The 21,857-nt window shown below is 47.5% G+C and overlaps 1 protein-coding gene across 2 annotated transcripts in view; it reads right to left on the bottom strand.

Annotated features, from left to right (window-relative positions):
* ZNF341 (zinc finger protein 341) overlaps positions 1-19,868 on the bottom strand; it is a 50,411-nt gene extending 30,543 nt beyond the window's left edge. The window contains exons 1-7 of one of the 2 annotated variants that reach the window (XM_008149723.3): positions 19,831-19,868; positions 13,491-13,601; positions 10,603-10,799; positions 7,865-8,014; positions 4,716-4,967; positions 1,538-1,733; positions 157-247 (exon numbers count right to left, since the gene is read on the bottom strand). In XM_008149723.3, coding sequence (XP_008147945.2) covers positions 157-247; positions 1,538-1,733; positions 4,716-4,967; positions 7,865-8,014; positions 10,603-10,799; positions 13,491-13,601; positions 19,831-19,861 — 1,028 coding nt within the window. In that variant the 5' untranslated portion in view covers positions 19,862-19,868. The remainder of the gene's footprint in view (positions 1-156; positions 248-1,537; positions 1,734-4,715; positions 4,968-7,864; positions 8,015-10,602; positions 10,800-13,490; positions 13,602-19,830) is intronic. The other variant, XM_054723884.1, reaches the window with a different exon arrangement.
* Positions 19,869-21,857: the final 1,989 nt, after the last annotated feature.

Here is a 21,857-nt window from a genome sequence, read left to right as displayed (position 1 = left end):
CCTGACCTGGACTGAAGTTCTGAGAACCATGACAAGACAGATGGGGCCTTGGACACCACCCAGGTTAGGAGGCTGGGAAGGGACCCTTGCTTCCACTGCAGATGGCTCCCCAGCCAGGGCTGCCTGGGAGCCACCTGACCCACCATGCCTGGGTACCTTCGGATGTGCTGCTGCAGGTCGAAGTTTTTGGTGAATGACTTGTCACAGTATGAGCACTTGAGTTTCTGAGCCTTTGGCTTCCCTGCAGCTGAAAGACAAAGTGGGAGGAGTGAGATGGTGAGGCTGGGGATAAAACTATGGGTGCCAAGAGCAGCCTCCAGCCACTCTACTCCCGGGGCCTAGGGCCAGAAATCCCAGACCCTGGGAGATCTCATGGACAGGCAGGGGAAGAGGCACAGGTGAGCCTCTCAGAGTTCTGGGGGGAGGAAAGCCTAGGACATGCTCGGCCTGGGTGAGCAGGACAAACCCCTCAGAGGCTCCCCCCTGCCTTAGGATAAAATCCGAACGCTGTGCTGTGACCTACAGGGCTCTGCATTCTCTGCTTCCTGGCAACCTCATTATTCTCTCCATCTAGCTACGGCAGACTCCTTGCTAACCTTGAAGGACCTCAAACATGATCCCACCTCAGGACCTTTGAACCTGCTGTTCCCCCTTACCTGGTATCCTTGTCCTTCAGATAGCCTCAAGGCTGTTTCCTTCTCATTCCCAGATGGATAGGTCGCATTATTCTCAATCATAGTACCCCATTAATCTCCTTCCTAGAGTAACCCATAAATGTTTATTTATTCCCTGACTGTCTTTTCCATTAAACTGTGATAACTGAGGGTAGGGAAATCCTGAAACAAGGTGCTAGATCCCCAGTGCCTGACACCGAACTCAAGATATATTTGTGAAAGAAAGGCAGTGCGGAAGTAGCTGACTGGAAGGTCCTGAAAATTCCTCAATTTCTCTGTCCTTCTCCCCCGCCAGCATTTTCTGACTCTGCTTCCAACCCATACCAGTGGCAGACATTGTTTCTTGCTTGCCTAATATCCATTCTCCCCTTCTTCTTTCCTCACAGGTGCTCTACCTAAGGGGAACATTTCCCAGCTTCCTTTGCTGCTAGATATGCTCATGTGACTAAGTTCTGACCAATGAGATGTAAACAAAAGCATCGTGCAGAACTGCTAGAAGCTGGCAGATGCCCCCTTTTTTTCTTCTTACTGCCTAGAATATGAAATTAATGATTGGAGCTCTAGTAACCATCTTACACAGTGAGGCACCCTGATAACAGAAGCCACACACCAGGGATGGCAGAGCAGAAAGAGAGGAAATGTGGGTTCCTGGTGACCATACAGGCACACGATCTCCTGATTGCCTACCTCTGGCCTTGTTTTGCACAGGAGAAAAAATTCTATCATTTTGAAGTCACTCTTATTTTGGATTTTTCATTACATGCAAACAAACTTAATCCTAATCATCATAAAAGGGAAGACTAGAACTAAGCAGCCTGTGGACAGGCCAATGCTGAGGAAAGATGCTCAGGCTGTGGACCCACCTTCTGGGAGTCCACTGGCACCTTTGGCCCGTCGAGTCTTCAGCGTTGGTGGGGAGTCAAAAGTGGCCACAGTGCCCCCAGTGGCGTTGGTCATGGGGGCAGTGGGGTTGGGTCCTTTTGGTTTGAATCCCTGTTTGCCGGGGCTGTACACTGGGGGCGTGGGGTATACTGGAGCCTCCACACACTGGTTTGGCACCTGGAAGGACAGCAGAATCAGGGAGAGAGCTCTGGGATGGGAGGGGGAAAACCACCCCAGCCAGGAGGACCCTCACAGCGGCCCTGGCTGATCTCAGCCACTCCCCACCTACAGCACCTTCCTAATTCCCCCACCTAGCTCAGTCACCCCAGTCACTCCCAAAACCCCTTTGAACTTCATGAAGTCAGAAGGTTAGAAGCAGCTTTGGAGCCAGGTTGCTTGGGTTCAAATCCTGACTCTAACATTGATTAAAAAACAAAACAAAACCTAAGAGATCTTGGGCAAGTCTTTAAACTTCTCTGTCTCAGTTTTCACATCTGTAAAATGAGGCTAATCATAGTACCCCTCTCATTGGGTTGTTGTGTGGATTAAATGAACTAATAAGAGTTTAGAATAGTGCCTAAAATATAGTTAAGTACTCAATAAACATTATCTATTGTTATTGCCACTATTATTATTATTGTAGCTTTTTGCACAGAAGAACCAGGAAGTCAGAAAGGTAGCCCCCACCAGCTACTCCACTTCTTTTTATTTTTTGTTAATCCTCACCCGAGGATATTATCCCATTGATTTTTAGAGTGGGAGTGCGAGAGACAGAGAGAGAGAGAGAAACACTGATGTGAGAGAGACACATCAATTGGTTGCTTCTCTGCAACTGAGGTATGTGTCCTTGACTAGAATCTAATCCATGACCCTTTGGTCGGCTGGCCGATGCTCTATCCACTGAGCCAAACCAGCTAGGGCTGCTACTCCACTTTTTAAGTAACCCTGTTGGACACCACACCAGCAGGCATCCCTCAACCAAGAATTGACATTGAGACCACAAGAAATTAGCTAATAAATTCTGAGCCATTCAAACTTAGTTTAACATCATGACACTAATGCATTGTGGGAAGCTTGAAACCACAGTCCTAGACTATCTTGCCAGCACAGTTCTGAACACAGAGAAGGTTCTGCTCACAAGAAGCATGACATGTGGAAGGCAGAAGGGAGGCAGAAACCACTCTCCAGCAGCTGTGTTGAGACAGGTGGATTTAGTCATGAGCTTTGCAGTAGCTGACTGAACTCTACATCTCCTTCCTGACAACCAGCCGCAAGGACAGCAGGGCAACCGGAACAACCACAACAGCATCCTACAGTTTCCTCTCCTCTGGTGCAGCAGCAGTGCCCTGGCTCTCCGGGCCAAGCAACAACAGTGAATCTGAAAACCAGTTATGCTCGCCACCCCTGACTTTTGCTTCTCTAGCCCTTCCATCAACTTTGTAAGCACCTACTTCTTGCATTTAATCCTTCTGCCAGAAACACCTAGAGTGGTTTCTATTTTCCTGGCCAATACTACACTCAATAAATATTTGTCACATGAATGAATTCACCCATCATTCAGGTTACTCCTGAGCAATTATGTGACTGCCACTGGGTTAGCTCTCATTATCCTCAACAGCTCTGCAAGGGGAGTTCCCATTTTAGAGAAGAAACTGAACTCAGAGAGGCCTATTTCAAATACCTACTATAGGCCAGGTTCTCTGCAAAGTGCTAAGGATGCAAAATCAAAGACTCAGGCTCCAACCTCAAAGACTACGCTCTTCTACATGGAAACTAAAAAGTGGCAGCTCCCCCTGTATTGGCCCCTCTGCCTACCATGCCACCACCATCCTCTCAGCATCTCACTGACTTAACTTTCCCTTTTTAATTCAACCAAGTCCCAGACTAGAGCAAATCTTCTTGCAGGCTCTCATAACATCACATGGTTGGAGGTAGAATTTCCCCACTTGTGTGGTTCTCCTTACATATAGATGCCACCTGACATGGAATGTCTGTCTGTAGGAATGACTCCAAGGTGACTGGGATAATGTGACCTCAAATGCAGGCAGGCTCTTTGTCATAACCATGCACCTAGCACTGGTGTCTAGGAAGATTCTGAACTCTTATCACCTTGAGAGTAGACTGCTTATAGCCCAGAAGAGCTCTTCAGCAGGGAGTTAGTATGGTTTATATGGTGTAATTGCATAATGGCCTCAATTCTTTACCTCTCCCTATGCCCATGCCCTTTACAGTGTGACTTTGCAGCTTTTCCCATTAAGAGATGGCGTCTATTTCCTTATTTATTTTTTATTGATTTTTAGAGAGAGAAAGGGAGAGGAATAGAGAGAGAGAAACATGGATGAGAGAGAAACATTCCCTATTGGGCATGTGCCTGACCGGGAAGCGACCTCTTGGTTCATGGATCAATGTTCAGCCCCTGAGCCACACTGGCAGGGTTTCCTTATTACTTAAATCTAAGCCGGCCTTAGATCTGTTTTGAACAATAGAAGTGACACTGTGTTACAAGCCTAAGCCTCAAGAAGCCTTGAGCATTTCTGCTTGCATTACTGCATCTCCACCACTGCCTGGCTAACCTGCTGGATAATGAAAGATGCGTGGAGCAGAGATGGGTTACCCACTCATCCCACCCCAGGCCATGGTAGAGCAGCCAACAGCCAGCCAACCTCCAGACACAGGGGGAGCCCAGCCAAGATCAGCAGAGTTGCCACACTGACCACGACAGATGTGAGAACAAGAAATGGTTTTTCCTATATGCCACTGAAGCTTTGTGGATATTTCTTACAGAGCCATAGCTAACTAATATATCTTGCTAGTTTTTTTTAAAAAGTAAGAGATACATAGATACTTTTTGGAATCATCTTTCCAACAAACAGGTCATCTCTGACTGTTCTGAGCACTCCCTGAGGGCTGCTTGTATGCTACACCCTCTATTTCACACTACCTTTTCATGGTTTGCATTTTACATTTACAGCAGTGATGTCTTGATTAAAGTCTCTCTCTCCCCTGATGTGGTACACAACATGATCTGGTTTTGCAACCCCCCACCATGGTATCTCCAGCAGTGTCTGGCACACGTTTGGTGCTTAGGAAAGGTCTGGGTTACCCATAATGAACATGACCAGTTTTTCCCCCTCCACCCCAAACTCCATCTCTGCTCACCTCCAGGGGTGGGTAGGCCTGCATTCCCAATGCCTGGATCTCCACTGTTCCACTTCCAGCCAGAGGTGCCGTGGCACTGTACACCTCCACCACGCCATTCCCACCAGGGTTGGAACGCCCGGGGGGACCCAGGCTCTGAGGTGGTGGGGGTGGAGGTTGAGGGGGTGGGGGTGGGGGCAGTGGTGGAGGGGGTTGAGGGGGTGGTGGAGGCTGGGTGAGGTAGCTGGGCGCAGAATGCATGTTCAGGCTGCTCTGAAATCAGAAGAGAAAATTAAAGCGTCATAGTCTCTTGACACCAGCTGTCTTATCAGTGAGGAAGGACATTTGCCTTAGCTATGTGGAAAGAACGGCCACTCCCAAGGCAGCGCAGAGGACAATGCTGAGAGGGGGCTTGCAAACGAAGTTATGTGAGAATTCAGAGGAGCCATTAGCTAGGTGCTGCTATTCCTTTCCTTTGTGAAAGTCAGCAAAAATGGCCCAGTTTGTGCAGGAATGAGTTCACACAGCAGGCCTAATGTTGCTGTCTTTAGAAAGGCTTGCTTATAGGACTGGCTCTTAACTGGCATCTGAGAACCTGCCTTGTAGAAGGTTCCCTATGTTGATAAGGCTCTTTTGCCCAACTGGGGCACTGACCATATTATATCAACTCACCTAGACTGTCTGCACAAATAATGTGATTTATGGTGAACACTTCCTTACCATCTGGGCGTCTAGAGTTTTTATCATCATGGCTGGATATCTGTGACCAATCCCCAATAAAAGCCTGAGTCTCAGAGTCCTAGGTGTGCTTCCCTGGGCAGAAATACTGCACACATGTTTTTGGTTGCTCTTCATTGCTGGAGGAATAAGTGTGCTTTTTTCTTTTTTAATATATTTTTTTATTGATTTTTTACAGAGAGGAAGGGAGAGGGATAGAGAGTTAGAAACATCGATGAGAGAGAAACATCAATCAGCTGCCTCCTGCACACCCCCTACTGGGGATGTGCCCGCAACCAAGGTACATGCCCTTGACCGGGAATCGAACCCGGGACCCTTCAGTCCGCAAGCCGATGCTCTATCCACTGAGCCAAACCGGCTAGGGCAGAATAAGTGTGCTTTGTGCAGCCTCTCCCTGATCCCCCAAGGAGGAGAACTTTGGAAACCTATACCTGGATTCTTCTAGACTCCAGCTGATGTGCCTTTTTCCCTTCTGACCCTGCTATGCTTCCTTTTGCTGTAATAAACCACAGCCATGCGTACAACCGTCCTAAATCCTGGGAGTTTTTCTAGGGAGTCACCACATGGGTGGGTGGCTATGGACCCCTGAAACACAGCCATGGATTCTAGAAATTTATTCTACAAAAATAATCAAGCAGGTGGACAAAGATATCTACACATGGATGTTACTCCAGCTGTATTTATGACAGCAAAAAGTGGCTACAACCTACATGTCCATCCACGGAAGCCTGGCTAAGTAGAGGGTGACCCATTACATGATGGAATCCTTTACAGCTGTTAAAACGATAATGCTGAGCAGTATTTCATAAAGGGTGCTCCTTTTAATTGCTCTTCCTTGGGTTCCACAGTCAAATAGGTTTTGGGAAAAATCTGGGATGACAGAATCAAAAGTATTTCTTTACTGCAGGAAAAAAACAGGGACAAAGCAAGGGAAGAAGTAGAATGCCTCCACTTTAGGCTGGTTTGACCAGAGATCCTTATTTTATTGGAAAATCCCAAGGAGCCAGTATTCCAATGAACTTTTGGGGAAATATTGATGTACAGTTATAGGCATAGAGAATGAGGTTAAACAAAAGGCAAAGTAAGAAAGGAAAATTCCAGAACTGTGCATTTAACATGGCCCATTTATATAGGTGTGTATATTATAAATGGTTTTTTTAAACCTATTTCTAATTTTATTTGCATTCAAGGTCAGGAAAGCCAAAATTCTGATAGTGCTTTCTTTGAATAGAGATAATATGAGTGACTGATTGATTGATTGCCCAATTTTTATCCTGAAAAATTCCAAACTTATAGAAAGATTGCAAAAAGAATACATTGAGCCTTTCTGATTTGGCTCAGTGTATAGAGCATCAGACTGAAGGGCTTGATTTTGGTCAAGGGCATGTACCTCAATTGCAGGCTCAATCCCCGGCCCTGGTTGGGGCACATGCAGGAGACAACCACTTGATATGTCTCTCTCATTGTTGATGATTCTCTCTCTCTCCCTTCCTCTCTGAAATCAATAAAAAAATATTTTTTTAAAAAACCTCTATAAAAAAAAGAACATATTGAACACTCTTCATATTTCATTTAATTCACTCAGTTATTACACACATATATCTGCTGTTTCAAGCCACCTGAGAATTAGCTACATAAATCATAACACTTTGTTCCTCAAAACTGTACATCTCCTAAAAATAAGGATATTCTCCTATATAATCAAAATTTAATCATCACACTCAGGAATCTATCTATATAAAAGCCTAAGCGATCCTTATGACGGGTCAACTGAATGACAGGTCGACGGGTCGCTATGACGCTCACTGACCACCAGGGGGTAGACGGTCAACACAAGAGCTGCCCCCTGGTGGTCAGTGTGCTCCCATAGCCAACCTCCCACAGCTGGTTGGCCCCGATCAGTCCCAATGGCCAACGAGGCTGAGAGACCCCATCCGTGCACAAATTCATGCACCGGGCCTCTAGTTGGATGTAAATTTAATACTATTATCTAAAATATTCAAATTCCTCCATATTCTAATTTTCCCAATAATGCCTTTATAGCTCCATCCCCCACAACCCAGGATCCAGCCAAGAAATGCACATTGTAGTCAGTTACCATTATCACTTTACTTTCCAGATTATGAATAAACATTTTTTTTTTTTTACTTTTCTTGTGTATTTTCTAATGGACATGGAACACTTTTGTTAAGAATAAAAACAGGAGTCAAAATAGCTGGACTGTGGCTATGAAATTCCAAAGTCACATTCTGGGTCCCCATTAAAGTGGCAACCTTCCCAACCACAGGGTTGGGCAAGGGGAGGCTGGCTGTCCTCCTCAGCATGGGGGAGAGCTGGGGCCAAGCCCCCTTCTTTCTACAAAATTCTGAATCTGTAGGAGTCAACATGCAGGCCTGGAATAAGATCCTGTGAAAAGTTAGCCTCCTTCTTACCTGCACAGGCGGCGGGCCCTGGGGCATCGGTTGGTCCAGGGATGTGAAAGCTGACATGGCAGACATGAGCACATCATCGCTCACCAAGATGTTCCCCTGCACCAAGGTCTGGATCAGCGGGGATGGGGGCACTGTGATGTACGTGGAGATCTGGAAAGGGAGGGAAGGAGGGAGGGAGGGAGAGGGGGAGAGAGAGAGAGAGAGAGAAGGGGAGAGAGAGAGAGGAAGAGAAGCATGAACATGTGTGAGGCTCTGGGAAGAAGCAGAGAGCAGGATGCAAAAGATCTGGGTTCCGAAGTCCCACAGAACTAAATTCCATTTCCACCTCTGATGCTCCCTGCTGCTGTGTGATCCTGAGCAAGTCACTCCACCTCTCTGAACCTCCATTTCCCTATCTATCAAATGAGAGGAATAAGTCATACCTCCCTGTAAGGCACATTACCTACAACCCAGAAATAATACTTCCAGCATCTATCCTAGAGAAGCACACATGTCCACAGGGAGTTCATGAACAAGAGTATTCTGTACAGTGTTGTTTCTTTTAATTCAATGGATTAAAAAGTACAATACAGTCATGGATAGAATACTATACAGCAGGTAAAAGGTATTGCATGAAAAATCAAATTATATAATAGCATGTACATTATGTACTCTTATTTTTGAAAATCAAAAATAATACTATTATATAATTCCTATGATACTTAAATAAATATGTGAAAGTATCTTAAAAGGTTGAGAAGAATACCTATCAGTAGTTACTGGGGGCAAGGGAGAGGAATAGTGCCAAAGAGGACTTGATTTGTAACATTCTTTTACAAAGAAGGGAAACATGTATTGCCTTCAAACAAATGAGTGAATAATAAAAATAATAATACGCTCTCAGGTTAACAGTGAAGATGAAAGGCAGATCTTATAAGGGAGTGTCAAACCTGCCGTGACTGCTCCAGTCAGCAGATGGAAAGGGTATTTTGTTTTGTTTACCTATTGCTTTTCTTTTCTAATTTTTATGTATTGATTTGAGGGAGAGAGAAAGAAACATCAATTTGTTCCTTCACTTACTTATGCATTCTTTGGTTGATTCTAGTATGTGCTCTGACTGGGGACCAAACCTTTGTATCAGGATGACACTCTAACCAACTGAGCTACCCGGCCAGGGCCAATTGTTGGTGTTCTGAAGTTATTTTCTCTGCCCAAGACTGAAAGAATTTTTCCCTCTCCTTTTATTGGAAAAAAAAAAAGAAAAAAAAAAAGGTGTGTGTGGGGGATATTTTCTGATAACTAAACTCATATTCAAAGAGTGAGAAAAAGAACTGTGTTCAGTGTTTTATGTCTGTAGTAACTTGAAAAGTTTCCATCTACATGTTCTATGGGCCTGGGCATGAAGGCTTTCATTTTGATGACGAGAATTATGACTACTACAATCAAGGAAAATAATATTTTAAAGAAATATGGAGGAAGTCAGGGAAATTCGACTCCTTGACCTGGCATCCTGAGACATGCCCAGCTCCCTTTATAAAGATTCTTTAATCCCTTAAGGCAGCGGTCGCCAACCTTTCAGACCTCAAAGACAACCGGGGGTCCTCGGACCACCGGTTGGTGACCACTGCCTTAAGGGACCCTACCCTGGGTGTCTTTGCTCCAGAACTGTGTTCCTGACTGAGGACTCTGGAAGCTTCTCCAGATACCTCCAGCCGGGCCCTCTCCCCTGACCTCCAGAGTTGTGTATCTGTCTGCATCTTCACAGTGGCCTCCACTTAAAAGTCTATTGGGCATCTCAAATCCAACATGTCCAGCTGGACTCCTAACATCCCCTCCAATCTTCTCCTAGCCGTTTTCCCCATGTTGGTTAATGGCAACTCCAACTCTGGAGTCACCCTTGACTCCTCTTGATCTCACACCTCACACTCAATCTATCTACAAGCTCTCCAAAATATTTCCAAAATCTCATCCTTCTCACGACCTCTACCAGTACCACCCTGATCAAGCCACCACCCTCTACCTGGATTTGTACAACAGTCTCCTATTGTACAACAGTACAATATAGTCATGGATATTGACTCCTGGCTTTCTCTCTTGACTGCCATTAAACTCTGTTCTCTGTACAGCATCCAGTGTGACCTAGTTAAAGTGTAAATCAGACCTTATCCCTCTTCTGCTCAAAACCCCCCAATGGCTCCTATTTCTCAGAATAAAAGTCCACAAGTCCCACATGAGAAAGACATCCTCATCATCTAGGGGTCACACCACAAGATCCCCTTGTTGCCTCTCTGAGCTTATCATCTCCAACCCTCCTCCTCACTCATTCAGATCCAGCCACTCTCACCTCCTTGCTGTTCCCAGCACACAACTGCCTCAGGGCCTTTGCACTTGCTGACCACATATCCTGGAATCCTCTTCCCCAAATTGGTTGCTAGATTCGTTCTCTCATCTCCTTAGGTCTCTGCTCAAATGTCAGTTCTTCACAGAACCTTCCCCCAAGCACCATATACAAAAATGGCAAAAACTCCTACCCTGGTCATGACATCCTCTATCCCTCTGCATTTAACATCCTGAAAAAAGCATATCTCTACAAATCTGCTTGGGTACTGTCTGTCTCACTCAAATCTATGAGGGCAGTGACTTGGTCTGTTTGTCCATAACTGTACCCCTAATGCCTGCACAGTGCCTGACACACAGCGGGTGCTCAAAAAAACCCCACAAACCTTGCTGAATGGATGAATAAACAATTGAATGAATACCTGGCGATTCGTAGGAGGTGGGGCCTGCTGGACTGCTGTGGGTGCTGCTGAAGGCGTGTAGATGCTGTTGGTGGCCAGTGAAACTGTGGCCAGGGGCGGGGCATTCCCCTGGCACTGTTCCCGCTTGTGGGTCATAAACGCCGGCAGTGAGTTGAACTGCTTCTTACACTTCCCGCAGAGAAAGACATCCTCATCATCTAGGGGTCACACCACACAGCAGCAGGAGGAGAATAACAAAAGAAAAGCAATAAAGGAGCAGGTATTACAGTGAGAAATGGGAGGAGACCTGCATCTGGACCAGGAGGACAGCAGATCTAACAGCATTCTGTGATTCCATGTGCATGAGTCAAGTGCCAATTTTGTGCTTCCTAGGAGCTTTCAAAACCACATAGGCACCAACGGGAAGATCCAGCCATGTGCATGAAGGTATCAAAAAATTAGGTTCAGGAAATAGTAAAGAGCGTTCGCTTCAAAGTTGAGAACTTCAGAATCTTTACCCTGCCTCAATTTATTCATCAGTTGCCAAATAGGCCACATGATCACACTCCTCTGTGGCTTTGCATCCAGTTTTCACCTGTCAAGCTGCCTCACTCAGACCAACTCATTCTACAAGGCTCAGCTCAGATGTCACCTCCTCTAGGAAGCTTTCCTAAAGCAGTGGCCACAGTGCCTTCTCATATCACACTTTTCGCATCACCACCAGACTGTGAGACCCCAAGGGAAAAAATATGTCTTACTTTTCACCATAACTATAGTATCTCCTGGGCACATAGGAGGCCCTCAGTGGATGTTTGCTGAATGAATTAAAAACTAAATGAATGATTAGCTACTTAACACGACACATTACTGAGGGTCATGGCCACTCACTGTGCTAAGCACTTGGCATGTTGTGGCAGAAATGTCAACTTGTCATTCAATATTCACTCTCAATACAAATTTCAGTGTGAAACATGGCTGTCTAGTTAAAGACTGTATTTCCCAGCCTTCTTTGCAGCTAGACATGTCATGTGACTGACTGAACTCTGACCAATAAGACAAGACCAGAGGTATAGTGTCTATGCAACTTCTCCTTAACTGGAAGGAGTATGACTCACACTTCCATCTTTTTTCCTCTCATGTTGGCTGGAATGTGGAAATGAAAGTGAGAGGCTGGAGCAACCATCCTAGGCAGCATGTTGAGGATAGTACAGCCACAAGAAAGGAATCTGGGTCTCACCATATCCACCCCAAATGCCCATCAGTACTTCATATAACAGAAAAATAAACTTTAATCTTGTATAAACTAAAACAGGTAAAATAAAATGTTCCCAAAAATTGTTCCATCAAGTTAAGTCAAGCCAGAACTATGGCAGTTATCAATAGATAGCTATAAAACAATGGCCCGGGAATTAACCTGACTTCTCTTATCATTTTTGTTGTTGTTGTTATGGAGGATATTCTCTCCATAGGTTTTCAGGGGGAGTGAAAGGGAGGAAGGGCGGGAGAGAAAGAGAGAGAAAAACATGGATGTGAGAGAGAAACATTGACCGATTGCCTCCTGCACACACCTGACCAGGGGTGGGAAATGAACCTGCAACCCAAGTATGTGCCCTCAACCGGGAATCAAACCTACAGCCTTCAGTGCATGTGCCAATGCTCCAACCACTGAGCTACATCGGCCAGGGCTAACCTGACTTCTTTTGTTTTTCAGATTTAAAGCCAAGCCACAAACCCTAGACAAACTCAATACCTGGTTGGAAAAGTCCCTTCCTGCATCCCATAGTAAGTCTTGCACAATCCCAGAATGCCTTGCTTTACTGACATGTACCCAGACTTCAGTGGGACCCCAGCATTCCTACAAAGGAAAAAGCCAGGCAACCTACATTATGGTTTGTTAACCCCTTCAACTTCTGTGTTCCCAAGGAATAAAACTCCCCACGCCCCACATTTGGTGTGCAGAACCTGGGGCCCTATCTCAGTGTTCTTACCTTCGGCAGAGTCTCAGTAAATCTGCCTTTGCTTTTTATCAGTGTTCCTGGTCTAAATTCTTTTATATCAGGAGATAAGAACACAAACTCATTGATAACAAAACCACAAGAAACTTGCATTTCTTATTTATAACAGCTACAAAAGTATCCCAAGTATCCTCACAAGATTTCTATGAGGTAGGACTATTATCCCCATTTCACAGATGTGAAAACGTGGACACAGAAAGGTTAACTCACTTGCCCAAAGGCACAGAGCCAGGAACAAGGATTCAAACCCAGGTGTGTATCTCTCTGTTCCCAACATGGTTCCCAAGTACTCACATATGTTTGTGGAATAAGTAACTGAACACACTTCTCACACAGGGCTCTAAAAGTTCTTGGCCCTGCCCAGTGTGGCTCAGTTGGTTGAGCGGCATCCCATGCACCAAAAGGTCGCTGGTTCCGTTCCTGGTCAGAGCACATACACTGGTTGTGGGCTCAATCCCTAGGAGGCAGCCCATCCATGTTTCTCTCTCTCTTTCTCCCTCTCCCGTGCTCTCTCTCTAAAATCAATAAAAACCTATTTAAAAAAAGAAAAAGAACTTCTCTGTCTTAGGGGAATGGCCTGTAAATTGGAGAGAGTCAGACTCAGCCTGTTCTTTCCATAGATGGGAGGCTGAGAAACGACTTCTGGGTCAAAGGTACAAACATTGCTAAGCATCAGGACTCCTAGCCATTCCTGGTGTCATGACCCCCGAATTCACTAAGTGATTGAGAGAGGGTGTTCTTAGAGATGAGCAGAAAAAGGCATCGGCCTGATCATTAGCCTCCAGCCTGGAAGGAAGGGGAGAAGGTCCACTCCCACATCCTCTCATGAGTACCGCTTGTTTTTCATGGGGAGCCACTCACCCTTCCCGTTGGTGAACCTGAGCAGATACTCACCTAGCGGCTGGATAGTAGGGGGTGCATTGACACTCTGGCCTGTTGGATCAGGGACTGCTCCTTGACCATCCAACAACGACTGGACAGCCAGGACGGTCTGATTGTCCATTCCTGAAAAAACAAATGCAACCTCTTTGGAAGGTGGGCCGAGCATCCTGCTCTGACATCACCTTTACAAGCCAGACCCACTGCAAGGCCCCCACTGCCAAGACAGTGATGGTGCCCTGATATACATGCTCTCCTACTTCCACTGCAATAGAACCCAATACTTTGGCCAAAAGCTGGTTCCAGAATAAAAATTACACTTCCCAGCCACTCCTGCAGCCACGGAATGTTTAAGTTCTGGCCAATGGGGTGCATATGGCAGTTTCTGGGAAATTTTCTTAAAAGCTGCCTGGTATTCAACCCCCTTATTTGTCCTACCCTCCATCTGCTTCCTAAAATAAGAATCCCATGTCAGGAGGACAAGGGCCATGCCCCAGGGCAAGGCAAAAAAGTGGAAAAATCCTGGGCCTCTGAGAATCTTGCAGAACACAGTCACCCTCATAGCTCTGGACTGTCTCCCTCCTAACTCCCATGTGAGAGAAATGAACTTCTAGCCTATTTAAGCCACTGATAGGTTGTGCTGCTCTCTTGATCATGGCTGGATCTAATCCTAAGTAATACAGCTCCTCTGAAAATCACCAAGTCTTCCCCGTCCACACCCCACCAACCCCACAAATCTGTTTGCACTTGGGTAACCTTACTTCCCCTGTTTTCCAATGCATGCTTGTCTTTTTTGTTCCTCAATAAATAGCATAATCTTAATTTGTAGTCAGGGGACTCTTGAGAAGCAGACTATTTCCATGTTTTCCAATCAGTTGTCACTGCTGAGGTTCACAGTAGTAAACTTGTCCAGCCATGTCACTAGCTGGAGGACAGGCCTCGTCACACCTAAGTTGCTTCCTTCCAAATAACCCAGAGGGTGCCTCCTTCTCTCTGTCCCCACAGCCAATGCTCTGTCCCCAACTTCTCAGCTCTTACCTGGACACCTGCCCTAGCTTCTAACTGCAATGCAAATTATAACCATTAGCTCCCACAGCCAAAGTGAATCCACACCTTTCCCTGTTACTATGCAGGCTGTGTCCCTCCTGAGGCCAGCCCTTACATCCATCCCCTCCTGCTCCCTCAGAAACCACTCACTACCAACTAGCTCCCTCGTTCCCATGAGCCAGAACACAGGTCTCTCTAGAATGCCCCTCCTCGAACCCATGTTTCCATCTCTCGTCTTTTTTCTCTCATCTTTTTTTGTCAAGATCAAGCAACTGCAACCAAAGGACTTGTGTGCAAGCATATGCGCCTAACCAGCGGTTGGGGACAACAGGAGGGTGGGGGTATGTGTGGGGAGGGGTGTGGGATGGGAATGGGGGGATGAGGACAAATATGTGATACCTTAATCAATAAAGAAATTTAAAAAAAAAAGATCAAGATCTGATGAGAGCCATCTATCATCCTCCACCTCCCAATCCTCCTTCACCCACTCCAGTGGGGCTTAAGCCCTACAAACCCACCAATACCACCATCTGGCAGCATCAGGTGAAACACTCCCTTCTTTGGCTTCAGGACATCACCTTTCCCGGGTCTTCCATCTTTCTGTTCTGTTCGCTCCTACCTAGCCTCCTTTACTCTCTGCTTCTCCTAGGTATCCCCCTAAATGTTTCTATTTTAAAAAAATATTTCTTTATTGATTTCAGAGAGGAAGGGAGGAGAGAGGAAGGGAGGAAGGGAGGAGAGAGAGGTAGAAACATCAATCATCAATGATGAGAGAGAATCATTGATCAGCTGCCTCCTGCACACCCCCTACTGGGGATCAAGCCTGCAACCCAGGCATGTGTCCTTGGCCGGAATCGAACCTGGGACCCTTCAGTCTGCAGGCCGACGCTCTATCCACTGAGCCAAGCCGGCCAGGACGAAATGTTTCTATTTTGAAGGGTTCCTTCTGTCTGGACTCCCCTCTTATACTCCTTCCCCTCTTATACTCTCCCTGGGCAGCCTCACTCACCCCTAGACTCATTCTCCCTAATATCGCAGCTCATGCTTCCCTGAATGAGCTTCAGTAAAACTTCTAAGGTTTTATGCAAAATTGTATGTTAGCATTTGTGTCAAATCTGTACATGAACATTCAGAGCAGCTTTATTTATAATAGTAAAAAAACTGAAACAAACTCAAATGTCCTTCAACAAGTGAATGTTTAAACCATGATATATCCAGGCTCGCTCTCCCTTCCCCTCTCCCCTCTTTCCACACAGGCATGCATCTCCTAAACCCGAAGGGTCCCCAGGTGACTTGCAACCAGGGCAGCAATGGGCAGCGGCCACTCTCCTGGGCTAACACCTTAAACCTGTCTCCAAGCCCCCCTTTTCTCTGACTCTCCAGTGAGCTGACAGCAGCCCCGCCTTGGCTCACATATTTCTAGAGAATCAAAGAAGCCCCACCTGGTCTCTCTCCAGCTTCTCTATCCTAAGCCCTTCCTTGTTTCACTGCCCCAGCTTTAAAGAAGACTCTCAAAACAAACAAACAAAACAGCCCAGCTGGTGTGGCTCAGTGGTTGAGTATCAATCTATGAACCAGGAAATCACATTTCAATTCCATCAGGGTACGTGCCCAGTTTGTGTGCAGGAGGCAGCTGATCAATGATTCTCCTCATCATTGATGTTTCTATCTCTCTCTCTTTCTTCCTCTCTGAAATCAATAAAAATATATTGGGGGGGGGGGGACAAAAAACAAAAACTGTGGTATATCCAGCAATAAAAGGGAACAAAATTTTTGATATACACAACAGTATACAAATCTCCATGGAATTACGATGAATGAAAAAAGGTCAATCTCAAAGATTATATACTATGTGATTACATTTACATGACATTCTTTTTTATTTTTTAATATATTTTATTGATTTTTTACAGAGAGGAAGGGAGAGGGATAGAGAGTTAGAAACATCGACGAGAGAGAAATATCGATCAGCTGCCTCCTGCACACTCCCCACTGGGGATGTGCCCACAACCAAAGTACATGCCCTTGACCAGAATCGAACCTGGGACCCTTGAGTCTGCAGGCCGACGCTCTATCCTCTAAGCCAAACCAGTTAGGGCTACAGGACATTCTTGAAATGAAAACACTTTGGAAATGGAGAACAGGTGGTTGCCGAGCATCAGGAATAGGGGGTAGGGGAAGGAGGTGGGTGTGGCTATAAAAGGACAACATCTTGTAGTGATGGAACTGTTCTGTGTGTTGTTGACTGGTTGTATATGATAGGATAGTTTTGCAAGATATTACATTGGGGGAAACTAGGTAAAGTGTACATGGGTTCTCTCTGTATTATTTCTTTTTTCTCTTTTTTGTCAATCTCCACCAGAGGATATTTTTTCCCCATCAATTTTTAGAGAGAGTAGAAAGGAGGGGGAGAGAAAGAGAGAGAAACAGCAACACGAGAGAAACACATCGATTGGTTGCCTCCCAAATGTGCCCCGACTAGGGCCAGGGATCGAGCCTGCAACCGAGGAGTGTGCCCTTGACTGGAATTGAACCCAAGACCCTTCAGTCCTCAGGCCGATGTTCTAACCACTGAGCAAAACCAACTAGGGCTCTGCATGTGAATCTTCAGAAAAAAATTATTTCAAAATAGCTCTGGCCATTTTTGCTCAGTAGTTAGAGCATTGGCCCAAAGACCAAACGGTTACAGGTTCGATTCCCAGTCAAGGGCATGCACCTGTGTTGCAGTTATCCATCCTGGACCCGGTCAGGGCTCAGGCGGGAGGCAACCAATCGATGCGACTCTTTCACCTCGGTGTTTCTCCCTCTTTCCCCCCCCACCATCCCTTCCTCCCTTCCACTCTCTCTAAAAATCAATAAAAAAATATCCTCAGGTAAGGATTAACAACAAGTAATAATAATAAAATATTTTTTCAAAAAGTGGTGCCTATCTACTAGTAAACTGAACTCCAACTCCTCTGGCCAGGCAGAGCAAGTTGGTTAGAGTCATCCTGTTACGTTAAGGTTGCAGGTTCAATCCCTGGTCAAGACACATACAATACTCAAGCAATGAATGCATAAATAAGTGGAACAACAAACCGATGTTTCTCTTTCTCACGCCTCTCTAAAATCTATAATAATAAAAGGGTAATATGCTAATTAAACCGGATGTCCTTCCGGACAAAGCCACAGCGGGCGGGGGCCAGGGCCAAGGCCCTTGCACGAATTTCGTGCATCAGGCCTCTAGTCAATAAATAAAAATAAACTGAACTCAAACTAAATGTCATCACTGCTCCCCTAGTCTGTTCCTCTTCCAGTAATCCTCATCAAGAACAGGGTACCACTGTCCACCCAGCCACAGCCTCTGGGGCACCGCTTGATTTTTCCCTCAACCTATCTCCTCTCCCTCCCCCCATTTCTATTCCTTCAGCAAATCTGTCTCCTAAATATCACTCAGATTCACTTTCTCTCCAACCCCACAGCTGTCCCTTGGGCCCACACCACCATCAGTTCTCAGCAGGACAACCGCAGTCATCTCCTTCACCTTCCTGCTGCTATTCTGGCCCCCTCAGAGCAGCCGGGGTGAACTTTATAAAACATGTATCACATTGTGTTGCTCCCCTGCTGAAAATCCTTTCTTAGCTCCACTCTGAGTCCAAGATAAAGTTCACAAGCCTCATCTCTAGCTGCTCACCCATGCGAACTTCTGTGAATCCCTAAAAGACCTCTCTCGCCCCAGAGCTTTGCAAATACGGTTCCCACTGCCCAGGTCATCTCTAGATCCCCAACAGTTCTGCTACCCTCCCCCTAGCCCAGCATGCATCACACTGTCCTAAGAACTGATTTTTTCTTTAATTTATTCACCACTCAATACACGAACACATTCTTGCAGTAAAAATTCAAACACAAACACATTCTTGCAGTAAAAATTCAAACACTGATGAATCCCATGGAACCTAAGAGAAAGCAGGCCTCACCCCATCCTATTGGCCCCCCCAGAGAGAACCACCACTGACCCTGGCCCTCCACATCCATCACCATCATAGCAGTGACGCCAGCTGAGGTTATTTTCCTTTACTGTTTGTCTTTTTCGTATGGTAATTCTATAACTGCTCGTTGTATCATTTCTATCTGTTCTCCACTGGACTATGGGACAGGGACTGTCTGGTTCAATGAGTAGATGCGGGGCGGGGGTAGGGGGTGGGGGGTGGGTAGGGATTTACACCCTATATCACGGTGAGAACTCCAATCCTCCAAGAAGTGAAGGCACATGGCTGCGATCTCCGGGGCAGTTGCAGCGCTCAAAGCCTCAGCCACATACCATTAGTCCGGCCTACTTTCAGTCTGGACTCTAATTATGTGTATACTCGTCCTATCACACCCCTCCAAGAACACTTGTGGGTCTGCAACCCCCACCCCCCTCTCCCAACATCAACTCTATGACATGACCCTGAAGTCGCCTAGGCTTCCTCCACGAGTTCCAGTAGGCTCTCAGCGTTTGCTGCCTCCAAAGCCCACAATTCCCTGTGCCTGAGGCCCACTCCCATTTTAGGATCTTGCAGAGCACAGGACCATCAGTCGGTGCCCAGTGTCCGCTGGTGTGGGCCTGGGACACCACGTCCCAGCCAAGCACAACTGTGGCACCCATCCTTTCTTGGTCTTAGTTTGTAAAACTCTGCATCCCCAGACGGTGCATAAAATAGGCGCCTGGTGTTTGCTGGCTTTGTGAGCACCAAGTCCTGGCATTGCACGCAGGAGGCAACTGTCCTTTCCTGATCTGAACTGAGACCTGTCACAGCATGAGGCTCCATACTAGTTCATGGTCAAACGCCTGGCTGGGCAGCTCCGGAGGCCTAGGCCCTCCCGTCCCATAAAAGCTCCCACCCCACGGCCCGCAGGAGGCTGCCGCCCTCTCCCGCGGTTCCAGGCCCGGACGGCCCCACCCTCCCGGCTGTTCCCTCCAGGAGCCCTTCCCGCGGCCGCCGGCAGCAGGTGCCATTCCGGCCCGAGGCCCCCCTCCCCGCCGGGCCAGCCTTCCCCCGGCTGTTCCGGTCCCAGGGCTCCCTCCCAGGGCTTCCTCTGTCCTGCTGTTCCGGTCCCGAGGCCCGCCCGCCACTGAGCCTGCTCTCCACCGCAGTTCGGTGTGGAGGCTCCCACCCGGGCCCCGGCTCCCGCGGCTGTTCCCGCCCGCGCCCCTCCCCCCGGCTGTTCCGGCCCCGGCGCCCTCCGCCCCGCGGCCGCCGCGCGCCCTGGGCCCCGCGCTGCGAGGGCGCGGCGGGAGGGGGCGCAACGCGGAACAGCCGCTTCCCACGACACCGCCGCCGCTCACCCTCCAGGGCCTCGAAGATCGTCTGCGCCATCTTGGAGCCGCCGCCGCCACGGGAACCCAAGCGGGGCCACGCGAGCATTGTGGGAACCGCGGCGGCGGCGGCGAGGTCGGGGCCGCCAGGGGGCGCCCGGGAGCCGCCGCCGAACCCCCAGTCCTGGAACCTGGCCATGGCCCGCGGAAAATCCAGCCTCCCGGGGCGCCCCAGCTCCGCCTCGATGATCCAGTCACCGGAGCATGTGGACCCCTAAACCCGCCTTATTTGGATCCCCCAACTTTGCACACCGTCCCACCGCCGCCACACTAGACCTGACTCCAACTCTGTCGCACACACGTCTCCATGGCATGTGAGACCGCCAGCTCCGCAACACGGACCTTATTCCCACTGCACACGGTATCCCCCACTTTTGCAGCCCCCTCCCCACCTCACCTGGACCACCCAAGGACCCCCAATGAACACAGGACCCCTGCCCCAACTGTGCATCAGAGGCCCATCCCTTGTCCTAGACTTCTCATTCCCCTCCCACAGGAGCCCTATCTCTGCCCAGTGGAAGCCACCGTGGCTGCTACTTCAGCCTCTTCATCTCGGAGATTCACCAATGGCTATCGCCTAACCCCCCTCCCCATTTACACCTTTTGGGATCTCCATTTCCTCTTCACACAGACCTCCATCCCTGCCTCTCAGGGACCCCATTTCTGTCACATAAACCCCCAATACCCGCTTCAGCAACCTCCAGCCCAGCCCCACAGAAAGCCCATTCAGAGCTCACAGGGATCCTCCTGCCCCGTCTTCAGACGCTCACGAGGCCTTACTATACACTGAGTCTTATACAGCAATATCTCCAGGAATACAGTGGTGCTTTCCCATGGAGTTAGGGGTGGGAGGAGCAGACAAGCACGAAATCTTTAAAATTATTTAATTACAAGGTGTGTATTTAATTACAAGGTGTGATAGTGGTTTCAAAGAAGTACACTTGAACGAAAAGAAAGAGTTGGGGTGTGTATGGGGTGGGGGCGGGGGGAGGGAACCAGGGAGATGCCATCAATTGTGATTTCTCTCATGAGCCAAATCCTCCAACTGGGCTACCATAGATTTGTCTTTAAATGTTTTCATTATATTTTAGCCTCATCCAAAGCAATAATAAAAAATCACAATTTTTATTTTCTTACATTTGCTAAATAAATGTATAACTCCTAAAAGTAATATATATACAATGTTATATATATATATATATATAACACATATATATATATATTCAAAACTCCTCTGTACACTACCAGCCCCTGTTCCTGTTAAATTGCCTTACAGACCCTCTGCTTATGTTATGGGCAGAAATGAATATTGGGGACCAGCCATAATTATAAGAAATACTAGAGGCCCGGTGCATGAAATTTGTGCACTTGTGGGGGGGGAGGTCCTTCAGCCCTGCCTGCACCCTCTCGCAGTCAGTGAGCCCCGTGAATGATCGCCCCACAGAGGGAGGCCCCGCCCACCACCACTGGCCAGTGGCCTGGGCCTCCCTCTGCGGGGCGATCATGGGCCAATGGTGCCCCCCCCTCCCGCTCCCCGCCGACCAATCGCATTGCACCCGCCTTGGTGGTGACAGTTGCATTGCACCTGCCTTGGCAGTGACAGTCAGTGCTGGGTTGCCGTGGTGCCCGCGACCCAGGAGGGACCCAGAGGTCAGCAGTTCAGCCTGCTCGCCAGTCCCCGCCCACCCAAGCCTGCTGTATGCACAGCCTGGCATTCGGTTGTCCATTCTGTGGTTTTGGATGTCATGGACCCTGGCTCTTTGTATATTAGGACTAACCATGATGGTTCTGTTCTGATTAGAGAAAGTACATTCTAATGTGGCTGAGAGTTGTACACCCTGGGATATGGGAGCTAACATCAGAATGCAGTCCATCCTCCTTTTCTGAGAACTGCTATAATTATGAAAAGATTTACAACCTCGTGGTTGAAATCTAGTTCCGGAGGCACCCACTCTTTATAACCTCCAGCCCCTATTGCCTGTAATCTGGTCTGGAAT

The sequence above is a fragment of the Eptesicus fuscus genome, chromosome 12 (assembly GCF_027574615.1).
Source record: "Eptesicus fuscus isolate TK198812 chromosome 12, DD_ASM_mEF_20220401, whole genome shotgun sequence".
Classification (NCBI taxonomy): domain Eukaryota; kingdom Metazoa; phylum Chordata; class Mammalia; order Chiroptera; family Vespertilionidae; genus Eptesicus; species Eptesicus fuscus.
The sequence above is the reverse complement of the archived record's forward strand: the minus strand, read 5'-3'. Positions and strand labels throughout refer to the sequence as shown.